The following is a 24,648-nucleotide window of genomic DNA, read 5'->3' on the forward strand; positions in this document are numbered from 1 at the left end:
AAACATGTAGCTTACAAATTGAAAAAAACCAAGAACAATTGGGTTCGGTTCGGTTCGGTATCAAGAGCGAATTGATACCAAACTGAAATACAAAAAAAGGGTTTGCAATCTGTACCGAACTGACCGGTTTTTTTCCGGTTCGGTCCGAGTTCGGTTTTCGGTTTATTATGCCCGGGCTTAATATTCCCATCCCATGTTATAGGGCCCATTCCTTTCCCTGGTAATCCCGGGTCCAATAAAATTTGGTGCCAACATTACCAGAGCTTCTTTTGGCCATAATGGGTTCGATAGGAACACCGCCTAGTGCGGAGAACGGCTCTGCCACCACTAACCCGGCCACCGCCACATGCGACGCCGATAGAAAGCCTCAGGCCGGCGATGGATACCAACCTTCGGCCAACGAAATGACGCCGGAGTCGGAATTTATGAAAAAGCGAAAGTCGTCGATGCTTCCTTTGGAGGTCGGCACGCGCGTCATGTGCCGGTGGAGGGACAACAAGTACCACCCCGTGAAGGTCATCGAACGACGGAGAGTGCATTGCGGTGGGCCCAACGACTACGAGTATTACGTCCACTACACTGAGTGTAAGATCAATTTCCTTGTTGCCTGCTCAATTTGCGAATTAGGGTTAGGGTTTGATTTCTCTTAATTTCTGTCGTTTATCTGAATTTAGAGAGTCTTGTTTGCTAGTATGCGGTCCGGGTTAGCTGGTTGTATTGATAATTTGATAGACACCTTAAATTTGGAAACTTGCTGAGTTTTCAACTGGGCCAGCAATCAAATTTGGGATTAGGGCTCCATAGGGTTGAGGTGTAGGTGAAATGAGAACTTTCCTTCAAGTCCGCAGCATAATCTCTTAAAATGTCGCGGTAGTAGAGAATTTGACAAAGTGATACGTTACAATGTAGAGTGACATAAAATGATTAGCATTATAGGTTTGCTAAGAAAAACTTGAGGAGTAATATGAATGTACATTTTCTTCGATGTTGAAAAGTTAGTTGCTAAACGTATGTTTGTCCTGTTAATGGGATATGTTTTATGATTTTTGGTGATGGAGGATTGTGAGGCCTTTTATTAGAAATAACAAAAAATATATAAAAAACTTGGTGCATGGGATTTCATGAGGTAGGATTAATCATGAGTCACACACAGACACAAAACTTTTTTATAAAGTCATTTCTATGTGTGCATTTTGTTGTTTGATTCTCGTGAAAGTCAGCGTTTGATATCATGGAAAATCTATTTTTTATACATTATAGTAGAATAGGGTAATAAGCTTACTGATTGCAGTACTGTTATAAAAATTTACTTTTGGATAAGCCCCATCAGGTGATTATTTACTTAGTTTTCAACGTCTTATACTGGGGGTGATGTAATTAAACTATTCAATTATGATCTTAATGAAATATTTTTTCTGATGCTGTTGTTATGTTTGTTCCTTGTGTCAGTCAATAGGAGGCTTGATGAGTGGGTGAAACTTGACCAACTAGATCTTGATTCAGTAGAGGCTGTAGTTGATGAGAAAGTGGAGGACAAGGTAATGTGTCGTTCCTCATTGTCAACCCTTATTGAATTTCCAAGCATTTTCCTTAGTGATAATGTTTAGGATTGTGATAAGAAAATCCTGCTATTTATGAAGATGACCTGTATTTTCCCCTTCCTTTGCTTGTGCCATACCTTTCTAGATTCAAAATATCCTATGCTAATATTTCACATGTATGGGTTTCTTAGGTTACAAGCTTGAAAATGACTCGTCATCAGAAGCGGAAGATCGACGAGACACATGTAGAGGTATGCACTGATTAGAATAATTATTTGTTCTTGTTTTTCTTGCTGCATAACCCTGTTGTTTGGATTAAAACATGGTGCACTTATATCCATCACTTCTGTTTTGACTGACAACCGAATTTAATAGTCTAGATCATTCGTGTTTCTCAATTGAATCAATTCTTATGCCTCTCTCTCTTTCACGCACACACACACACACAAATTTGGGTACACACCTTCACAACATACTCAACGACAACCTAGCTAAGTTTTTTGTGTAAAAGGTTTTGACCTTACTTTATAGTGACAGCGGGGTTTTATATGAGGAAGGGCATTAGTTAGGTTCGGCAAATGCTTGTGCATTTATTTGAAGATGTTTCAGATTTTGTAAATTTATGGTCTAAAGGTGTTCCTGCAATTCTATAGGGCCATGAGGAACTTGATGCTGCCAGCTTGCGTGAACATGAAGAGTTTACAAAAGTGAAAAATATAGCAACCATAGAACTTGGAAGATATGAAATTGAGACATGGTACTTCTCCCCCTTTCCAGCAGAATATAATGACTCTTTGAAGCTGTACTTTTGTGAGTTCTGCCTCAATTTCATGAAGCGCAAAGAACAGCTTCAAAGGCATATGGTGAGCTGTGCCTCAAATTTTTTCCCTTTCTTACTGTAGCTTTATTGTTAATAGTTTCTGCTGTAGTGAACCTGGAATATCTTTCATTCATGATTAAATTTACTGTAGTCGACTGTTTCTGTTATTAACATACTAACTTATATATTTTTCTGTTTGCATATGTAGAGGAAATGCGATCTCAAGCATCCCCCTGGTGATGAGATATACCGAAGTGGTACACTTTCTATGTTTGAGGTTAGTTGCATAGTTTGTGCACAACATCTCCGTGATGGTTTCAAAAGAAAACCTTGTTAATTTTCTGAAGTTATGTTGTTTCAAAAGTTGCAATTTGAAGTTGACTCTGCTTTGAAAATAAAGAACTCTCTCATTGTATATTCTGTTTTCATGCATTTTCTAATTTTTTTTTCTGCAAGTCTTTGGATCTTTTTGTCGTGTTCAGTATTGAATTTGTGGCTGATATGACTTTTTTTTGCTTAAATGTATTGAATCAGGTTGATGGAAAAAAGAACAAGGTTTATGGGCAGAATCTTTGTTATTTGGCGAAATTGTTTCTTGATCACAAGACCCTGTATTATGATGTTGACCTCTTTCTGTTTTATATTTTATGTGAATGTGATGATCGTGGATGCCATATGGTTGGATATTTTTCCAAGGTAATATTTTTACCGTCCTTATATTTTTACATTGAAGCAAGAAAAAATTGTATTAGAATTCAATTCATGAAGTATCATCTTTCTGTGTGAACTTTTTTATTGAATGAGTAATGGATGTGTTTGTAGCCTGCTTGCTTCCCTTGTGTAACTTTGTTCTGATACCGTAACATCGTTTTTACGATTTCTTTCTGCATTACCTTGAAGTTTTATATCTTTTATTACCTTGAGTTATATGTAGCCTTTCTAATGACTCAAATAAACTTCTGAATATCTGTTATTGTGTGTATATATGACTTGGTGTATGCTGCTCATGGATTTATATGTGAAACCAGGTTTTATTTCATTTGTAATAAACTTTTGATTATGAGGGTGCTAAATTAGCATTTGGATACAGGTTCTAGTTGGTATAAAATTAGAATGTATCTGTTCTCCCATGTTGCAAAATTAGACATATGAAAGTGTTCATATGGTTCTGAAGTGACTGAAGAATTTTCTGTATTTCCAGTTTTTTGTTAGATTATTTTGCCTTGGTTCATCTCTGTGTTATCCTAAAACATCAATATATCTAATATGTGATTTATTGTGATGCAGGAAAAACATTCAGAGGAATCTTATAACTTGGCATGTATACTCACCCTTCCTCCATATCAAAGAAAAGGCTATGGAAAATTTTTGATTGCCTTTTGTAAGCTCTGCACTTACTTTCTTTATTTGTTCTGGTGTATTTCCTGTGTCTCTGTTCTGTCTAGAGAATTTCTGACTTTACTATGATAGTCTTTGCAATATTTTTGAATTGTGTTGTACCATTGTAGACAGACATCTATTATAGGTATATGCCCCTTTAAGGTTTTTAAAATATCCTTCTATAGTCCTGCAATGAGATGCAGTTGTAGATTGTGGAAGACCGTACTAGGCCAAAATTTCATTATTTATATACTGTATAGTACTATCTAAAGCTCTAACTACCCAATTGTTTCAGTAGTAAGAAATTGACCAAGTAGAAGAACTGCAAACCTCAAATTCCCTTCTTATCTGAACATTTGCAGTTGCTTTTCCATATAAATCTTCTCTTGCAAAGAAATTAAAGGGCCTCTAATTGTATTCATGGACTCTATAACCTGGTATCTAACTGTTCTCTCTACTGAATCTTCAAAGCCTTCATGTAAATAACATGGAGCACTTTGGTCATTGCCTAGCGGATAAACCTGCTATCCAACTATTTCCACATTATGTGATCAGTTGTGTCACTTTGTGTCCCTAAGAACTTTTTAGTCTTATAGAATTGAGCCAATAGGGGTACACATACTTATGCAGTAAGTGCACTGCTGTAAGTATAATGGGTTAATCTGATGAATAGACTGCTGCTGACTCTGGTGTATAATAGGCCTCATGAGACAAGTCTTGCCTTCTGTCAATCATTGAGATCAATTTTTGGACTGATGTCAACTTTTATGATTTGGTTGTGTTATTTATCCTTATTTGGATAATTTTTGCCAGTAACAGTTACTAATGTTATCAAACTTGATGCAGCATATGAACTCTCAAAGAAAGAAGGTAAAGTTGGCACGCCTGAAAGACCCCTCTCTGACCTAGGATTGCTGAGTTATAGAGGGTACTGGACCCGGGTGCTTCTCGACATCTTGAAAAAGCACAAGGGAAATATTTCAATCAAGGTGAGCATCTCCAAGTCTTTAGTTAAACCAAAGATTGTCCACCCATCGTATAATTGCTGTTTAACTCTATGCTGATAATGGTTTAAGTGTTTTGCGCTTTGCATGGAAGTTGTTACTAAAGATTAGACCAACCAATTATCCACAACCTCTGAATGGGATTTTGCACGATATGAAGTAAACCCAAATACTTGGAGTTGCATACTGGATTTATCTTCGGACAATTTAAGCACCCTTTAGTGTGGGTTTGTATTTCAACTAGTAGAGATTCCTAATAGCGTGCATTGACGCTTGGAGATTATTGTTCAGTTCCATTCCAGAAAAATATGTATGACATTCACGGTGGAAAGTAAAAAAGGGAAAAGGTTTATCATATCACTATCTGATGCCATATGGTTTTTACTGAGTTTTTTTGGAACATATCGTATGTTTTGCCATGCAGGAGCTTAGTGACATGACAGCCATCAAGGCAGAGGATATATTGAACACCCTTCAGAGTCTTGAATTGATACAGTACAGGAAGGGGCAGCATGTCATCTGTGCAGACCCAAAGGTCCTGGATCGGCATCTGAAAGCAGCCGGTCGTGGGGGCCTCGAAGTCGATGTTAGCAAACTGATCTGGACGCCGTATAAAGAACAAGGGTGATCATTCGCAGTCCGTGTCAATCAAAACCTGTAAACTTGCTCCTGCTTGTATAAATATAGATTTAGGCATCAAAACATGATTTGAACTTGAATGGCTTGTGTTGTTGACATGAATAACTTGTTGCTTAGGGCAATATTGTCACTTGCTTATTGTCGCTTGTAACAATGTGTATCGACAACATTCACTAGTATGGTAATGAATGCATTGATCTGCTGATTGTTTTTTTTTCTTTTTTTTTTCCCTTTTGGGTTCACTTTGCTGCACATGCAAAGGTAAGGGCAATTATAAATTTTTATTTTTGTCGGTGGGTTGCCAACCAACCATGTACTTGTGACTCAAATTTTGAAAATTAGCTTTGTTTTTGGACTACGTAACGAGTTTACTGTTACGTTCTCTTTCAATAAAATAATGTGTATATTTTTTAACATATAACGTTTTATCATTAGATTGGAATGTCATGTGCGATAAACTCGTTCTATATAAGTTACTCTCTTATTTATGTTGAGCCATACCATAGCTTTGTGTAAAAAATCTTAAATACAAATTGTTTGTTGTTATAATCTCTACATTCGAGGCTTATCATACAAGAAAATAGATAATATTCTCACACTTTCTATTTTATCTCTTTTTATAAAAAAAAAATTAATATAAAATGTTGATGTGGTTTAATTGTAACTATTCAAATAAGTGAAGAGAAAATAGAGGGAAAAAAAAAAATTAGAGGAGAGAATCCTACTCCCTCTCCCACCATATTAGTCTTTTCTGTAAAAGTAAATAGTAAATTTCACCATCAAAATCTTCAAGACAACACAATTACGAGGAACAGTTACTTCAATTTCTGTAAACAAACATCGTTCGACTTGTGTCGATTTGGCTCCTCTCTTCAACTTGTGTGGATTTGGCTTTTTACCTTTGGCGATTGGGATTAATATTTGTAGTGACAACGTAACAACATTATGCGACTATGTTTTAGTACCACTTAATAATTTATTTTCTGTATAAGATTCGTGCTTTACTACTTGAAAAAAAGGAGAAAACAAAAGAAAGGTGAGAGATCTTCCTAATTAAGAATAGCAGATGTTGGGGTTTGTCACTAATTCAAATAAATAAAGCATTAGATCAATTAACACTAAAAGCTAAACAGTATTAGCTCGACAATTAGTCTTAATAATATGTCATTACTCGTTGGAACAGTGAATAACCAATCAAACAATATATCCAAAATTGGGATCCAAAACAAAAACATGTACAGCAAATTTTTTCACTCCCCTTTTGGATTTTTTTTTTACCCAAGAAATTAAACAGTAATGGGTTGATTTAGATGCCTAGGATGGTGAATCTGTTTAAGCTGCAAACCTTTCAATTCAACCCCACCAGATCTCCTCTTCCAAAGACTGTTCACCTCTTCTTCTTGTTCTTCAGCAGGCTTCTTGTGCACCCTCTTGATCACAGGCAGAGGAGGATCCAAATCCACTAGGTTAATGTTCGCAACACAATCATGACCGTTATTAATCCTGGGCCCACTTCCACCATTGTTACTATTCACAATCACTTGCCTTCTACTACATCTTGTGGTGGTGTTTGTAGTGGCTGTTGTGGTGGTAGCAGCGGCGGCGGCATTAGGGTTGTTTAGGTTTTTGCCAGAGAAGAGTTTCTTGAGCATGGAGTACTTGAGGTGGTTGTTGGGGCTGCTGATAATATTGTACTTGGAATTAGGGTTGGAGGAGAAGGTGAGTAGTCTGTGAGTGGTGAGAGGAGTTGGAAAGCCATTGACTTTGTTGCTTCTTTTCACTTGGCCCATGCAACTGATTCTTGGGGACAAAGGGTCATCTTTTACGGATGCAGACTTTGGAAGGCTCACATCTTTGATGGATGGTGTCGAACATAGCATGGGCAAGAATGTGCTTCTCTGATGATTATGCATATAAAGATTCTGATGGTGCTTGTGGTGGTGGTGGCGGCGGTGGCGGTGATGGAAGCGGTTGTATTCACTTGCCATTGGAGAGCCCAGCCCACTATTTAGCTTCTGAACGAAACTGAAACTGAAGCTTGAGAGAGAGAGAGAGAGAGAGAGAGAGAGAGAGGATGATGAATAAGAAGGGAGAGAGAGAGAGGAAGGTAGTGTTATATATTATTCCTATTAATTACACATTATTTAATTTGCAAATTTAATCTCCCTAACATTTCTCTTATAAGATTTGAGGAGGTCTGTATGCATGGTATTTCAAATTTTCCGAGTCCGGAGAGAAAAGGGCGTGATATTGTCAAATATGAACAAAGTGATGTGTATTTTTGCATAACAAGACTAATCCCTTTATTTTATTTTATTTTACTTTATTTTTTATTTTTTATTTTAATGTTTCCTCATTCCAATTCCCATTAACAACGACTAGCAGAAAGGAGAGACCAAGACCGAAGCATGCATGTCACGTCAGGACCATTCTTTTAAACTTGTGGTGGTCAAAAGAATAGAAAGAGAATATGCGTGCTTAATTAAGTGATGAAATGAAGGTGTGAAGGAAACCTCTTTTTCTTCTTCTATCAACCCCATCCCATTCCCAACCAATTCATGATGCCAAGTCTTCACGCTATGCTTCGTAAATCATAAGCTGACCACCTTCTTGTCTCCTTTTGAATTTTGATCTGGAATTGGTGGTTAAAGTTTAAATCTTTGGGCAACCTGTAACATAAACAAATAAACACCAAAATAAGTTAACCAAATAACCTACTTATTTACTCAAAACTACTCCAACACTCGAGTCTATTTTATGATTTGTTTTTTTTTTTATTGCTAAAAGCCCTAGTTTTGTTCCCACTTCTCACATCGTTGTATATATGCATTCATCATGGTTTTTGTTCTTCTTGCAAAATTCTTTTCTACACGATGTTTGTTCTTTTTTAAAGATTGAATTAGTCCAACACTAAATAGGTAAAATCTAAGATACACCCTAAAAATATCAATCATGTAACAATAAATGATATAAAAAAAAACTTAAGCAAATAAAAAAATTTCGTTTTGTAAGTAATAATCCTATGACCTATCTATAGAAAAATAACTGTAAACTCGTCGCCACACAAATTTATTGTGTCTATTGTTTTCTGTGACATATTTGTATCGACGACGTATGTAATTTCGTGCATATGGTAGCCGTATAGGAGTTTACAATAGTAGGAGTTTACAATAGTTGTGTATTTGTGTGAATTTACTTCAAATCAATTCTTAATCACTAGAGCAGTATATGTACCCAATTGGCACCTCTACGTTTGTTTTGGAAGATCAACAAAATACCACTATCATTCTTGTAAAAGAAAACCTGTTTTCTGTGTTAAGACATATAAAAACCTTTTGCTTAAGTTTTGGTGCATATATATTTTGATTGGGACATATGAATACTTGAAGCAGTCAAGGGTCAAACTAATCGCACTTAAAAATGTCGAGCATATATTATTAGGTGGAACCACGTTTACCGCGAAGGCCTTTAACAACTTAATCCGCGGTCTCTTCTGTTGTTATAAACTACAAATCATGCATTCATACTTTCAGCTGCAACAACTACCAGAAATTACCAAATCAACAAAAAAAATATATGCTTTCACTTTACATAATCTTCTTCCAAGCTCCTACTAATTAAGCTAATTAATCCTATGTTTCTCTTTGTATGCATATTTCACCACAGTTGCATTTGGAAGATCAAACTTTAATTATAGTTTAATGCTTTTCAAGTTTTCTTCTTTTCATGTTGAAACGAGATTATTAAACTGTGATGTGCTGTTTACTTTGTAGCAAGCATTTTTTACCTTTTCAAATGATATATATGTAGTTTTATTAGCGGGAGATGCCAAATGCTTTGGAATGAGTTTTTTTTTTTTGTTGGTTGTAAGGTTCTTTAACGGACGAGATGTAAAATGGTCATCTAGGCCGGATAATGTAAATATAAATATAAATTTACATATTTAGAAGGTGGTCTTCGCTAGTTTAAGAGATAAAAGTAAATGGGGTACATCTCCCCTATTGAGGTAGAACTCATATTTTCATCTTCCAAAAATGTAAAATGAAATATAAATGTGACTTTTACGTCTCAAATTTGCACACTTCCATTGAAAATATCATCATACACTCGTTCTGTTTAAATTTTAACTCAAAATGCAGCATATAAACTTTTTAAATTGCAAATAAACCTTGAGAAGCTAAAGCCAATTTTCTTGTTTTATAGCAGCTGTTGTATAACTCAAGAAACCAATTTTAGCATCGATCAAGAAAGTACCAATAAAGAAAACAACGAAAATTTAAATTTGTAACTTTCTGCTTAAGCTGGCATGTCAGAACTCTAGCTGTGAGCAGAAGACAATTCCAAGCAATTGGGGCGAACCATGCATGCTCAACACAACAAGAATATATAATTAACATAAAATTAGTATGCTAATAAAATTGGTTATTAATTGTTTAACATGAACCGCGCCAGCATCACGAGCATCACCTGTCATAGGATAAGCTCACTTAAGGTATCTAAAAGTATTAAACTTGTCAAAACTCCAGCTGCCAGCTAAAGAGAACTCAAGCAATTGCGGTAAACCAAATACTCAACAAAAAATTAGTAGGCTATAATTAACTAGTATCGTAAATTTAAAAATTATACAATTTGATAATGTAAAGATAAGTAAGTTAGATTAGTGTCAATTTGTCAAACATGTATAACCTGATTTTTTTAACGTAAATCCATCTAACTGATATATTATATGACAAACAATAAGATAGTTTATATTAATTATAAATTCAGCTAAACAACGGCAAGGATAATTTTAGCTTAAATGTAGAAGCTCTAACCAACTTGGTTAAGTCTAGATCTACTAACTAGCTAGTATGGTATATGAAAAGAATTGAATCCTAAACTATTTCAATAGGTATGGCAACATAAGAATAAATACAATTTTATTCTCATATTGCAGGTATGACTTCAATGTTACATGGCACTCAGTGTTATCAGTTGTTTAATTAGTTATTACATTTAATTTCCACGACTTCCAAATCTTTTATTTTCAATCTTAACCATTCATTTTTTGTATCACTCAATGCTAATAATATTTCTTCGTTTTCACAATCCATTTTGTATTGTATGAGAGTTTGGGTTGGCTGAACATTTTGGATTTAAAATTGAAGCACATGCATATCAGGTGCAGGGAAAACCTAAAATAGAAGCAGGAGCTGCAAACATCTCAGCAGACAAACCATGCACTACAGAACGTGGGAGGCACATGAAAGGTGCATTTGGTACACTAATTCTATCATATCTTAACAAACAAGCTCCCTTGGTTGGCACTTTGGCCTAAGAAGCATGCCATTATTATGTGTTTGGTGTGTAGTAGTGTAGTAGGACTGCGAAGGGACCATATCACTTGTAAAAAGAGGTTCATCGCATCAATTCTCAATTATGTTTATCCATCACCAATCACCATTGACATTGCTTTAAGAAAATCTACTTTGATTTTGTTTTTCAACGAAGATTTTTGGTCGGTTAATTAAGGACTTAATACTAGTGCATTACATGTTAAAATTATCAAGCTCGAATCTCCTTTCCTCGTTAAGAATAAAAAATATTAAATAACACAACATGCTAGACTGTATAACATTTATCAATAATTAGGATTTTACATAATTTAAAGGGTTTACATTATTGTCTATGTGGGATCAGATCAGAGCAAAATCTTTGAAACTTTGGGTATAGAAGTTGGTTGTCTATTATCTGCTACAATTTCATCAACAGACAACTTCCTCTCTCCCACTTTAAAGTTAATACGATTTATAAGGACCAAATCAACAATGTTATATATAAGATCTGTACAAAAAAATATGAAGAAACAAGCTGGACCATGATTTATATTATAAGAACCAAAGATCAAGGAAGGAACCCTCATTTGCACGTGTTTTAGAAAGTAAAAGGCTTTAGAAATGGGTAGAAGCCAATGAAATATACACGTATAAAGAACAAGAAAAAGGTTAATGGCCAAATGCAATGGCAAAGGATATAAATACATAAATATATTCAAAACTATGTGACATTAATCTTTATAATATGAAGATACTTGGACCCTCAGTTTGAAATATTCAGTATAATTGAAGGTTGTCTCAAAATATTATGTAATATTTTATAACTTTTGTAGTGGGGTGTGAAGCACAAGAAGGGAGGGTGATCTACTTCCAGTTGGCCTGCCTGGCTATTGAGAAATATAACAGGTCCAATTGCATAAGATGATCAAATCTAGATCCCGAAATCGACGTTCGGACAAAAAAACGTGGCATCTCGATTTAATAATATTATGTTGTACGAAGAAAAATTTATATACAGTATAATATTATTGATTTGAGATGTTACAGTAGCGGTAAATTCATTTCATATAAGTTTCTCTCTACCCTATTAGTATTTAGTAGGGTTTGGAAGCTTTTGTTTGTGTTTGCTGGTTGTCCTGGATATCACTAACTCAAGTTATATTTTTATGTCCTTTAGAAACATCGACATCAAAGTATTATATGTTATGATCTGAATGGTTTCTACTTCCTCTCGAACATTATTGAAGGGAAGGCATGACATGAAGGCCAACGAACAATATACAAAAGGAAAGTAACAAGGAATTGGTGTGTTATCTTCAATAATGTCCTCGAAAAGATGTATGATCGTATAACACATATCTTGGAAATATTATTGGTGTGTTACTTTCAATTGTTGTAATATTATTGTTTTTATATAATAGTTAAGTCACGTAAGAGGTCAATCATAATTAAGTACCGATCTTGTTAAGACATTCAACTCACAAATGGAGAGGGATTATCATGCTAATAGCTTTTTATTTTTTATTTTTATTTTTTTAAGCATCTTGCTAGTAGCTTTAAGTTGTATAATATGAGTAGACACCGAGTTTATATTTGAGATACATTATTGATAAATAAACACATATTATAACATGAGCAAATACTAATCCATAACACTCGCACATGTCATAATTGAAGAATTTCTCCATATATTGTCTCTTAGTGTAGTGGTACTTCACGTCATTGAAATATGTCTCAAATTTAAATCTTCCCTTCTCATTAATTATAAAGAATGAGCATTTAGATTTGGGTCCAAAAAAATAACATAGTTATTATGTTAGGTCCAATATTATTTTTTCTCCACTTTTAATTTTTTTTTATTCATTATATATTTTTTAAACCATTAGAGATACAATCTTCTAAGTTCATGCATCTTCTAATTCCAAGATATCTACTTAATATCTTCTTACAAAAAACCAATATACAAATACAAATCCATCTACAAAGCATACGACTGTAATTTAAGTAACAAACTTATGCATGAAATCAATATCCCTAGTCCCATTCCCATCATTTCTAAATCAATCTATTATTCATCTTTACCTTTTCTTGTATTTTTAAGTTATTTTAGTTATCAAGTCAAAAACCAAATTAGACCTGTTATTCTCATTGTTTAGCTAGGGTTCACATAAAACTAGTAATTTGTTAAGGTCTAATCAATTCTTATGGCTCGACACAGGAGATGAAAATCAGTCTTCAACAACAACGCCAATATTTTGTTGCGTTCCTTCCAATGAAAATATAATGATATAAGTAAGGATGTCGAACCATAATAACTGATTAAAACTCTACACTTATAAATTATTAAATACACACACACATATACATAATGTTGATTCAGGTATATATAGCTCTTTTAAAATGGTTTAGCTCCTTTGCATTATCTAGTGGTAAGTCAATACGTAGGGCCTTGTATTGGGATTTGGCACAACACCAGCACGTGAAAAATACGATTAGATTACATCTTACATCTGAACTTTCCTAATTGCTGTCTGTTTGGTTTCAAAGGGGGAGGGATATATGTGACTTACCAACAATAACAGTAATTAATTGGTACAAATTTTCAAGGTATTTGATTTTGACGTCTGACTTTGTCCATCCGAGTGAGTGATGGCCCAGAAACACGTCCACCAGACCCAGTCACCCAGACGAGACGAGAGTCGGCGTTCTTGTATTTGTATGCCACATCTTATTCATCATGTCGGCATCGATGCCAAAATTACAAATTATCAAACTGTCAAACAGTCAAACCACATTGTCATCTAAGGCAGAAAATTCAAACTTATTCCAACTCGGAATATTGAATACATTTCGTAGCTGTTGACGTGTGGTGGGCCCCACATGCATCAACGGCTACGATCATCCCAGAAGACAGTCACACCGTAGCACGGCATGCCAGCCAGACATGATGGCGTCGTCGGACATTACACTGAATTCAAAACTTATTTCGACTCTGAATGTTAAGAGTACTTGTGTTACATGATCAACATTTTTCGCCAGCATTGAAAATTAGAAAGCTTAACTCAAAATTAATTACTTTTTTCGTTGTGGACAAACTACAATATCAAGCCAGACTCAGATACTACTCCATCATACACTAAACTCCTACAGCAGCCTATTTAACCGTGGATAATAGTAAATTGCAAAAATAAACAGAACCGCTTACAATCGCAGTGACATTGAGACACTTTTGTACACAAGATTTTGACAGTACAGAGAAAAGAACAGAGGAAAGGAATTTCGAAGTTAGAACATACATTTCTGCTCGTTAACGACGGATAGCAAGGTGCAACTACGGTGAAAATCTCATTTGATTGTATCCAGCATGGCTGCGTGGCTCAGGATCATTGTACTGCTACATGCGTAAGATTACGAGTGCCTGCAAGCATACACTGTTGCACCCCGGTTTCCTGAGAGTCGTATATATTTTCCATCTTCATACAAATGCAATTTGATGCATTCCCAAACTCAAAGTCTAACTTCCTCACTTCTACCTATATTCTTGACCAGTACGAGGCGAGAATGGACAAATGACAGCGCTCATTTCCAACCATGACGATATTCCATCTGCGCCAGCAAAGAGGAGAAATGGAGCCCTGATGATGGCGACTGCACTGGAAAACATACTCCTGCAAAATACATGTCCTGGTAGAGCAGCTATTGAGAGTACTCCTCATGTGTACCACTCTGTGGTGAAACTTCTTGATCCTGTGACAATCTGGATTCCAAATTTTCATCATCAATAAGGGGCTCTTTCTTTAAAGCATCATCCGTCATATCAGTGTCATTTGATGTCTCATCATTCGGCTCTATAGCTCTAGAGAGTTCCTGTTGCTTTGCCGTTTCAGTATGCTGGTGGAACTCTGTATGCGAATTGTAAGAAGATGGAGCAGTAACGCCTAACCCGTTAGAAAGACAAACATATTTGAATGCAAGTTGCTTGTAATTATTAAGAAGGTCTTCTACATCACTGATGGTTAGGTCACCGACATTCGCAAACAAGTATGGATACTCCTGGAAAACCTGGTTCGCCTGTTCATTGGTCACGAGGATCGTTGCACCCTTATTCTCCAAATCCGAAAGGGATGGAATCTTTGAAAAGGGTGAGTTATCTTTTTCATTGGGTATCTTCTTCCCTCGGGAGTTTGTTTCAGAAGATCTGGATTGTGCCGCTAGGTCCTTGTTGGCATTCGGATGTTGATGTCTGGTTTCCATAGATTCTGATCTATTTCCATATCCTGCAAATTGACCTTTTTGAGTATACTGACTGTCCAGATCAGCTGAAAGTCCAGAAAGAAGTGCTCGAGCAGTTTCCATGTTCTTGTCATACTCAGATTCATCCATTGAAATGGCGTTTGCGTCAATATTTGAGATGAAGGATTCAACGGAGAGCATGTTTGTGAAAAAATAGGATGCTTCACCAACTAATCGAGAATGTCGCCTGTACCTTTGTATATACAATAAATTTAAGTGCAGTTGTGGAGGGTTTGCCTGCACCGCATCAATACAATAAAGAAACCTTGTAAACCTGACATACTATGTTGCCTTCTAGAGGGATAATAATTCAACGATTTATTTAGAACGGAAGATCATACGTACTGAATCAAAAGTAAATGTTTAACCAAATAATTCAAGCCATTATAAAAGTTAGTCTTACCTTTAATGTAACATAAATTAGGACAGGAAGAAATTCATCAGCTCCAGGGGGATTCTCATTGGAAGCAACAGAAGCTTTCATGAGCAAGTTATTAATAACCTTGCAACAATTAAGGATGCACACAAGCTTATCCCTCGGTGCCTTGTACATATTGATCTTTTGCAGTTCTTTTTGTGCAAGCTGCAAAGATAAAAGCAAAAATAATCCAGGGTAAGCATTATTGAGAGGTATGCAACAAATAATTAAGTCGAAGTACACAGGATTCAGAAACAATAGATTATGATTCAACAATGTCCCATGTGCATTTTCATGAAAACAATAAAACCTAAGGGCCATTTGATAACCATTTCATTTCAGTTTTTAGTTTTCATTTTGGTGCTATACATGGAGCAAGAAGAATGTCAGAGAAAGGAGGAAAGGGCGAAAAAAGGGTGGTTGAAGAAATGTGTATGGAGTAACACACAAATTGAAAACTTAAAAAAAAAAAAAAAAAAAAAAAACCAGAAGACAATTTTAAGTTGCTTTTACATTCAAGTTTTTGTTTTCATATAATCTCTTTCGTTTCTCCCTCCTCCCTCCCACCACCTCCCTACATCCTTCTCCATTCCTATTTCTCACATATACTTTCCCTATATCTCTAGCAAAAAAAAGATAAATGGTTATCAAACGGCCCTAAGGAAAACAAAGTTGAATTACAAATTAGAGAAATTAAGACACATTAATTACCCCAAACATGAAAAGACAGTGAGTTCACGCATCTAGGAGGAACTGTAAAGGGGAAGTGAAATTGGCAAGCCCCGGAAACTTTTGGGAGAGACAGGTATAACATGGCTCACTGACCTTTTCAATAGGATTTTGAAAACGAAGAAGATGCCAAATGAGTGGCGAACGAGCACTTTGGTGCCTATCTACAAGAATAAGGGTGACGTACAAAATTGCATGAACTATAGGGGTATTAAGCTAATGAGTCATACAATGAAGCTCTGGGAGAGAGTCATTGAGCATAGATTGAGGCAAGAGACACGGGTTTCGGACAACCAATTCGGGTTCATGCCAGGGCGCTCAACCATGGAGGCAATCTATCTCTTACGAAGATTGATGGAAAGATATAGAGATGGGAAAAAGGATTTACACATGGTCTTTATAGATTTGGAAAAAGCGTATGATAGGGTCCCAAGAGACATTCTTTGGAGGATTTTAGAGAAGAAAGGAGTACGAGTAGCATATATCCAAGCTATAAAGGATATGTATGAAGGAGCAAAGACTGCCGTAAGAACTCATGAAGGACAAACCGAAAGCTTTCCCATAACTGTAGGATTACATCAAGGCTCATCCTTAAGTCCTTACCTTTTTGCGTTGGTAATGGATGAGTTAACAGGACATATTCAAGATGATATTCCTTGGTGTATGCTTTTCGCAGACGATATAATGTTGATAGATGAAACTCAGGAAGGGGTAAATGCAAAGCTTAACCTTTGGAGAGAAGTGTTGGAATCTAAAGGTCTTCGCCTAAGCCGATCAAAGACAGAATATATGGAGTGCAAGTTCAGTGCAAATGGAGGCCAAAACGAGTTAGGGGTGAGGATCGGAGATCAAGAAATACCAAAGAGCGACCGTTTTCGTTACCTAGGATCTATCTTGCAAAAGAACGGAGAATTAGATGGAGATCTCAACCATAGAATACAAGCTGGATGGATGAAGTGGAAGAGTGCATCCGGCGTGTTGTGTGACCGCCGTATGCCACTGAAGCTCAAGGGAAAATTTTATAGGACGGCAATAAGGCCGGCGATGCTGTATGGCACAGAATGTTGGGCGGTGAAACATCAACACGTACACAAAATGGGTGTAGCGGAGATGAGGATGCTTCGTTGGATGTGTGGGCACACGAGAAAGGATAAGATTAGGAATGAGGATATCCGGGGTAAAGTAGGAGTAGCCGAAATTGAAGGAAAGATGAGAGAAAATCGGTTACGGTGGTTTGGACATGTGCAAAGAAGGCCTACTGACGCTCCGATTAGAAGATGCGACTATGAGACAGAGGTTCAGGGCCGAAGGGGTAGAGGAAGACCTAGGAAAACTTTGGAAGAGACTCTAAGAAAAGACTTAGAGTACTTGGATCTAACGAAGGACATGACACAGGATCGAGCACAATGGCGTTCTAAGATTCATATAGCCGATCCCACTCAGTGACTTGGATTTTCCAAGTCTCCAACCGAGAAGTTTTCCTCACTCGGGAAATTAAGGGAACACTACCCCAACCTACATGCTCCACTCAGAAAGCTTCAACATACAAGCTTCAACATACAAGCTTCAACAAAAGAAAATTCAAAGAACTTAGCGAAGAAGGCTTTGGTGTATTTAACACAATATGTTGAAATGAAGGAAAGCTTATTTATTGATATTCCCGATAAGCTACAAATATGTACATATACATGAGTCAAAATAAACACACAAGAGGAAGCCTTCACAAAGGTTGCTTAGGAGAAGTCTCAGCAGTCGGTAGAGCCCCAGAAAGAGAAGGCACCGGAGGGGGATCATTTGGAGCCTCAGTACTGGACAGAACCCTAGAAGGAGGAGGCATCAGAGGTTGATCATTTGGAGCTTCATTACGCGGTACAGCCCCAGAAGACGAAGGCAATAAATGCCTTTGGAACAAACCCACAAATCTCTGATGATCAAGTAAAACCTGACCATCAGTTTCCTTCATCTGGTCAAGCTTCCTCTTCATGTTTGTAGCATAGTCATGTGCGAGCCGGTGCAACTGTTTATTCTCATGCTTGAGCCCTCTAATCTCCTGTTTGAGACTCATCACTTCAGCCGCCAATGATTCAACTTGGCGGGTTCGAGCAAATAGGCGTTGGGCCATATTAGACACAGAACCTGCACACTGAACACTGAGAGCCAGCGAATCCTTAACAGCTAACTCATCAGACCGTTTGGAAAGTAGTCTGTTATCTTTGGGAGTGAGAAGGTTCCTGGCCACCACCGCAGCGGTCATATCATTCTTCATCACGGAATCCCCAACGGTAAGAGGACCAGTAGGGGAGACGAAGGATGGGCGCCATATGTTGTCTGGAGAAGGCGGGGCTGCCTCTTCAACAAGGTTCAAGTCAAAACGACGGTCGGAGGGGCCAGACATTTTCAAAGGTGTTGAAGAGAGAAGAGGTCGGACAAATCAAGATCTTAGAAGTGCAAGAATGAAGCTTCTACTGGTGGAGATTCAAGTGTGCTTTGGAACTTAATGCCAACCCCTATAAAAATCTGCACTCGACGGAGCTTCAGAAATCGAAGAGGCGCCTGCTCAGAAATCGAAGAGGCGTTTGCTTTCTCAAAAGTTGGGCTACTTAGAGATCACGAGGGTTGATCTCAGAAATCGAAGAGGTGTTTGCTTTCTCAAAAGTTGGGCTGCTCAAAGACCACGAAGGCCGATCTCAGAAATCGAAGAGGCGCTCGCTTTCTCAAAAGCTGGGCTCCCCAGAGACCACGAGGGCCGATCTCAGAAATCGAAGAGGCACCTACTTTTCCAACCTTGTCAGCACCTGTCACACGCACACTCAGCTTTGCGGAAATTATGGGCATTCTGTCAAAGACTTCTGGGGAAGTAGAAAACACATGAATCTTACTGTTCAATCACCCATTTCCCACACGCAACAATAGCTCATGGGTACCACAGATAACTTTGCCAAAGTTCTCTGCCAAAGTTGAGCACGTGAAGCTTGCAGCTCCCACTACATCGCTCTGACCAAGAAGGGTAAAAGAATAGCAAAGAAACAGCACTAACAAAGTTTAGACCCATAAATTTTGAAGGTCTAGCTACCATATTATTACCCACAAGGGTAAAGGAACAGTACCACTGCTGGATAATTGGAAAGTCCCTGTGTGTCAACCTCTGTGCTTCGTGGCAAGGTAGACTAGCAAACATGCCCAACCTTTACTCACATTCGAGAAAACACTCCCAATAAGATTGCTTGCTCCAAAATCGAAGATGCACCGTCCTCCGAATCTAAAGAGCCAGACTCCCAACATGACTATTTTCTTAAAAATCGAAGAGAGGGTAAAGGAACAGTACCATTGCTGGATAATTGGAAAGTCCCTGTGTGTCAACCTCTGTGCTTCGTGGCAAGGTAGACTAGCAAACATGCCCAACCTTTACTCACATTCGAGAAAACACTCCCAACAAGATTGCTTGCTCCAAAATCAAAGAGGCACCGCTCTCCGAATCTCGAGAGCCAGACTCCCAACATGATTACTTTCTCAAAAATCGAAGAGACACTGCTCCCCGAATCTCGAGAGCCAGACCCCCAGCATGATTGCTTTCTCAAAAATCGATGAGGCATCGTTCTCCGAATCAATCGAAGAGGCGCTCGCTTTCTCAAAAGCTGGGCTGCTCATAGACCACGAGGGCCGATCTCAGAAATCAAAGAGGCACCTACTTTTCTAGCCTTGTCAGCACCTGTCACACACACACTCAACTTTGCAGAAATTATGGGCATTCTGTCGAAGACTTCTGGTGAAGTAGAAAGCACATGAATCTTACTGTTCAATCACTCACTTCCCACACGCAATAATAACTCATGGGTACCACAGATAACTTTGCCAAAGTTCTCTGCCAAAGTTGAGCACGTGAAGCTTGCAGCTCCCACTACATCGCTCTGACCAAGAAAGGTAAAAGAATAACAAAGAAACAGCACTAACAAAGTTTAGACACATAAATTTTGAAGGTCTAGCTACCATATTATTACCCACAAGGGTAAAGGAACAGTACCACTGCTGGATAATTGGAAAGTCCCTGTGTGTCAACCTCTGTGCTTCGTGGCAAGGTAGACTAGCAAACATGCCCAACCTTTACTCACATTCGAGAAAACACTCCCAACAAGATTGCTTGCTCCAAAATCGAAGAGGCACCGTCCTCTGAATCTAAAGAGCCAGACTCCCAACATGACTACTTTCTCAAAATCGAAGAGAGGGTAAAGGAACAGTACCATTGCTGGATAATTGGAAAGTCCCTGTGTGTCAACCTTTGTGCTTCGTGGCAAGGTAGACTAGCAAACATGCCCAACCTTTACTCACATTCGAGACAACACTCCCAACAAGATTGCTTGCTCCAAAATCGAAGAGGCACCGCCCTCCGAATCTCGAGAGCCAGACTCCCAACATGATTACTTCCTCAAAAATCGAAGAGACACTGCTCTTCGAATCTCGAGAGTCAGACCCCCAGCATGATTGCTTTCTCAAAAATCGAAGAGGCATCGTTCTCCGAATCTCGAGAGCCATATACCACAGACCACTTTTTCAAAGTGCTCTGACAGAGTTAAAACATGTGAAACTGGCAGCTCCTACTACTGTGCTATGACCAAGCAGGGTAAAGGAATAGCATTACTACTTGTTGTTAGGGAGACTCCTATATATGTCGACCTCCATCCCCAACGGACAGGCAGACTTGCAAAAATGCTCAACCCTTCATCATATCTGAGAGGGCACTCCCAACGAAGCCTTTCGAAATATTCAGCTTTCTTTCCCCCCGATAATACCTCTGCAAACAAGCTATACTAGAGCAAGAATATCTCATATCATCAGGGTTAAAAGCAAGAGTATCCCATATCATGCTTTTTCCCTGTCTTTTCTTTTGGCCTTGTTTTTACCTGCAAGACAAGGAGAAAGAGAGCAATCAGTCAGCACTTGGAATCAAGCTTCCAGCCAGGAACTGATTGCCTGGAACCCCTTACCTGATTACTTACCTGGCATTGCTCTCGAGTACTCATCTTCAACATCTTATGTTTCCAGGGAAGATTCCGCATCTGCTTGAGGAACAGATAGGGCAAGTGCGAAGGATACAAGGAAGCATGTGGAGACAAGCGTAACAGCACACGTGCCGATACATCCATTACTCTGTCAAAAGCAAAAGTATCCCATATCAGCAGGGTGGAACGTACTCTAGATTTGATGGACTTGTTTTGACCCTCAAATTCTTCAGTCGGCCTTATACTCTGGAGGAAACCAAAAAACCCTCCAGCTCAGTTCAAGAATAAGCCTGTGGAACGTTACTTCTTCAAAAGCAAAAGTATCTCATATCATCTCTTCTCATTTTTCTTCTCTTTATCCTTCATGCTGCTGCAAGATGGGGAGAAGGTGAACAATCAGTCGGAGCTCTGATTGCTTACCTTGTCTGTCACCTCTTTCAGCAGACCCCCTAGCTCGGCGACTTGGGGGACTCCTACTACATGGTTTGTATCGCGCTTGACCAAGCCTGAAACTACAAGTAAGCTTCAAGTGAAATTGATACATTACCTTGTGCATCTCCACCAGTTAAAGATACCACCCCTGGATGGAGGAAGAGTACTTCCAGAGAAGATGCCACATCTACCTATGAGACAGATAAGGCAAGTCAAGACGACACCACACTCCGATACTTAGAAGTTTCGTGATTACGAGATCATTCTCCCACAATATTTCCTAATGTCATTTGTACTAAATCATTCACTTGTACTCACTAAAGGAGAGCTTGAACCTATGTACTTGTGTAAACCCTTCACAATTAATGAGAACTCTTCTATTCCGTGGACGTAGCCAATCTGGGTGAACCACGTACATCTTGTGTTTGTTTTCCTATCTCTATCCATTTATATACTTATCCACACTAATGACCGGAGCAATCTAGCGAAGATCACAAAAAGCGACCGTTTTCGCTACCTAGGATCTATCTTGCAAGAGAACGGAGAATTAGATGGAGATCTCAACCATAGAATACGAGTTGGATGGAAAGAGTGCATCCGGCGTGTTGTGTGACCGTCGTAGGCCACTGAAGCTCAAGGGAAAATTTTATAGGACGGCAATAAGGCCAGCGATGTTGTATGGCACAGAATGTTGGGTGGTGAAGCATCAACACGTACACAAAATGGGTGTAGCGGAGATGAGGATGCTTCGTGGGATGTGTGGGCACATGAGAAAGGATAAGATTGGGAATGAGGATATCCGAGGTAAAGTAGGAGTAGCCGAAATTGTAGGAAAGATGAGAGAAAATCGGCTCCGGTGATTTGGACATGTGCAAAGAAGGCCGTCTGACGCTCCGGTTCGAAGATGTGACTACGGGACAGAGGTTCAGGGCCGAAGGGGTAGAGGAAGACCTAGGAAAACTTTGGAAGAGACTCTAAGAAAAGACTTAGAGTACTTGGATCTAACGGAGGACATGACACAAAATCGAGCGCAATGGCGTTCTAGGATTCATATAGCCGACCCCACTTAGTGGGAAAAGGCTTTGTTGTTGTTGTTGTTGTATTGGTTCATTGTTAAATTCCATACTGCAATCATTATGAAAGACGGAAATTATAAAATTATTTTTGTGGGACATAAGTTTTCTCTAAGAAGGCCCTTAAACAAGGACCTATTAACAAATATAGATGGCTCATATGCAAATCAATACATCTTGATTGAGATCCATGCCCATGTTTTATATGAATGTACTTCATTTATGCATATCTGATATAGGAAATTTGGTTTAGGTCAATAAATAATTTCATATTTCGGCATAGGTCAATCGTCATTTTATTTTCTAGTATAAATTGAACCCAATTCTCCTTGTGAACTATATTCAATAAAAACAATCTCCAGGGCGAATACCACATGTTAAAATTTCTCTTCATTAACCTCTCTTTAAAGCACAAAATGTTTGATTGATTCAACCCTAATGCTAAAATATTTAGTGACCTCAAACAAATTACCCCTATGTGATATATGTACTATATATCAATGTCATGAGTATACAAAGACACTTCATTTATACATATTTCATATGGGTAGTCCTCTACTCACCAGCCATGAAGTCTCATTTTGAAAGGTGGGCTTAATGTCCAAATTTTCCGGCCGAATAAACTGTTGTACTAAAGCCATCTTCTCATACAGTTGCTCATCGAGTTTCACATCGTCCGGAAGTGAAGCAAATACACGAGGAAATAACTTCGTCATAACATACTTCTCCAGTCCCTACATATAACAGAAAGCCACAAAAGAAAAATTACCAATTAATAACCAAAACATTTTATAGTTAACCAAACTTAAATGCAATATGTTGGATTTATAAAATCAAACAAACGGTACAAAATTCTATGTCAAATTCAAGCTCAAGGTTGAAACTCACTTCGCCGGCGCTGTCGAGCTCCTCCTCTGAACAGCCAGCCCAAAGTGGATGAGCCCTGAAATCGATTTCCATCCAGGCAAAGAAGTCCTGCACTGCGGCGCTGTCCCTCTCCGGATCAGGAGCATTGTTCGAAAACGACACTATGAAGCTGCAATCCAGTCCAATCCAATTCAATCCAAACCAAACCAATCCAATCCAATCCAATCCAATTCAAGTAAAAAACAAAACAAACATCAACCATCTTTGCTAACACTCAATTCTCAACTACTGGAATTAGAGATTATCACTACACAAACAAACCGTGAAATGAACAATCGGAATCCAAAATTCGTTTCACCTTTTTATAGACTTGACGAAATCGGCGGCCGACGGTTGACGCATGCGTTCCAGAAAGTCCTGCAGTCCTAAGAACACGTCGGTGTTCTCCATTATCTGCCGTCCGATGGCTCCGAAATCTCCGCTCAGCGGCGATGATGAGAGAGAGAGAAAGAGAGCTGGAGAGCAGAGTGCTTTTACTTCGGAAAGCCAATTGCTAATTCATTTGCGATGGAGCCGATGCAGGAATTGATTTATCAGACAAAAGAACATAATACCAAAAGTTAATTAACCAAAAAGTTAATTAACTTCGTAAATCTTCAGCACTCAGACCTACTCCATGGAATAAAATTCAAATTTTAGGTTTTAAACTTACCCTAACTTACTTTATCCCTTGAAACAAATATGAGTTTTAATCCATAACTAATTTCTAAGGCAAATTTGGCTCAGGATTCCCCGGGCTGCTAGGACTGGTCCATCATATATGTGTATGTTTTTCAGTTTTATATTTATATATTCATTGAATTCAATGGTTAAGATCTAATATGATCAAATTAAACTGTAAAAAAGAAGATCTAACATACCAAATTAAAATCTAACGGCTAAAGTAATTTAAAAAAAAAAATGGTTTCATATTCTTTTATAGTGTTACACGAGTTTCATGGTATCGGTTTAGTGATTTTTCAATATTTATTGGAATCTCAATATTTTTAGATTAAAATGTTCATAAAATTAAATTTGGATAGTCTACATAATATTTTTTTTAAGTTACTTTAAAAAAAAAATTATCCTAAATTCATTCTT

At 37.9% G+C, this 24,648-nt stretch overlaps 3 protein-coding genes across 3 annotated transcripts; 1 reads left to right on the plus strand and 2 right to left on the minus strand.

The window, feature by feature from the left end:
- Positions 1 to 198: 198 nt before the first annotated feature.
- LOC103401877 (histone acetyltransferase of the MYST family 2-like) lies at positions 199 to 5,589 on the plus strand. The gene is made up of 9 exons (XM_008340592.4): positions 199 to 585; positions 1,450 to 1,538; positions 1,733 to 1,792; positions 2,195 to 2,404; positions 2,570 to 2,638; positions 2,896 to 3,057; positions 3,649 to 3,742; positions 4,588 to 4,730; positions 5,170 to 5,589. The coding sequence occupies exons 1-9, from the start codon at positions 279 to 281 to the stop codon at positions 5,371 to 5,373; spliced, it is 1,338 nt and encodes a 445-aa protein (XP_008338814.3). The 5' UTR covers positions 199 to 278; the 3' UTR covers positions 5,374 to 5,589.
- A 942-nt stretch (positions 5,590 to 6,531) lies between these two features.
- LOC103401876 (uncharacterized) lies at positions 6,532 to 7,510 on the minus strand. Its single transcript, XM_008340591.4, has one exon. It carries the CDS (start codon positions 7,370 to 7,372, stop codon positions 6,671 to 6,673), a length of 702 nt encoding a protein of 233 aa, XP_008338813.3. The 5' UTR covers positions 7,373 to 7,510; the 3' UTR covers positions 6,532 to 6,670.
- Positions 7,511 to 13,740: 6,230 nt separating this feature from the next.
- Positions 13,741 to 24,213, minus strand: LOC103401927 (vacuolar protein sorting-associated protein 9A-like). The gene is made up of 5 exons (XM_070814709.1): positions 23,867 to 24,213; positions 23,530 to 23,677; positions 23,205 to 23,375; positions 15,396 to 15,575; positions 13,741 to 15,229 (listed from the first exon to the last, which is right to left on the minus strand). The coding sequence occupies exons 1-5, from the start codon at positions 23,956 to 23,958 to the stop codon at positions 14,396 to 14,398; spliced, it is 1,425 nt and encodes a 474-aa protein (XP_070670810.1). The 5' UTR covers positions 23,959 to 24,213; the 3' UTR covers positions 13,741 to 14,395.
- Positions 24,214 to 24,648: the final 435 nt, after the last annotated feature.

This window comes from Malus domestica, chromosome 15, assembly GCF_042453785.1.
Source record: "Malus domestica chromosome 15, GDT2T_hap1".
NCBI classification, from domain to species: Eukaryota; Viridiplantae; Streptophyta; class Magnoliopsida; order Rosales; family Rosaceae; genus Malus; species Malus domestica.

What these genes read in the sequence shown, in the direction of transcription:
- LOC103401877 (XM_008340592.4), top strand. Translation starts at nt 279, where the DNA reads ATGGGTTCGATAGGAACACCGCCTAGTGCGGAGAACGGCTCTGCCACC. An exon ending in TTACGTCCACTACACTGAGT is followed by an intron (nt 586 to 1,449) that starts GTAAGATCAATT and finishes TCCTTGTGTCAG; the next exon opens with TCAATAGGAGGCTTGATGAG. An exon ending in ATGAGAAAGTGGAGGACAAG is followed by an intron (nt 1,539 to 1,732) that starts GTAATGTGTCGT and finishes TGGGTTTCTTAG; the next exon opens with GTTACAAGCTTGAAAATGAC.
- LOC103401876 (XM_008340591.4), bottom strand. Translation starts at nt 7,372, where the DNA reads ATGGCAAGTGAATACAACCGCTTCCATCACCGCCACCGCCGCCACCAC.
- LOC103401927 (XM_070814709.1), bottom strand. Translation starts at nt 23,958, where the DNA reads ATGGAGAACACCGACGTGTTCTTAGGACTGCAGGACTTTCTGGAACGC. An exon ending in TTCGTCAAGTCTATAAAAAG is followed by an intron (nt 23,678 to 23,866) that starts GTGAAACGAATT and finishes ACTGGATTGCAG; the next exon opens with CTTCATAGTGTCGTTTTCGA. An exon ending in AAAATGAGACTTCATGGCTG is followed by an intron (nt 15,576 to 23,204) that starts GTGAGTAGAGGA and finishes TTATCTTTGCAG; the next exon opens with CTTGCACAAAAAGAACTGCA.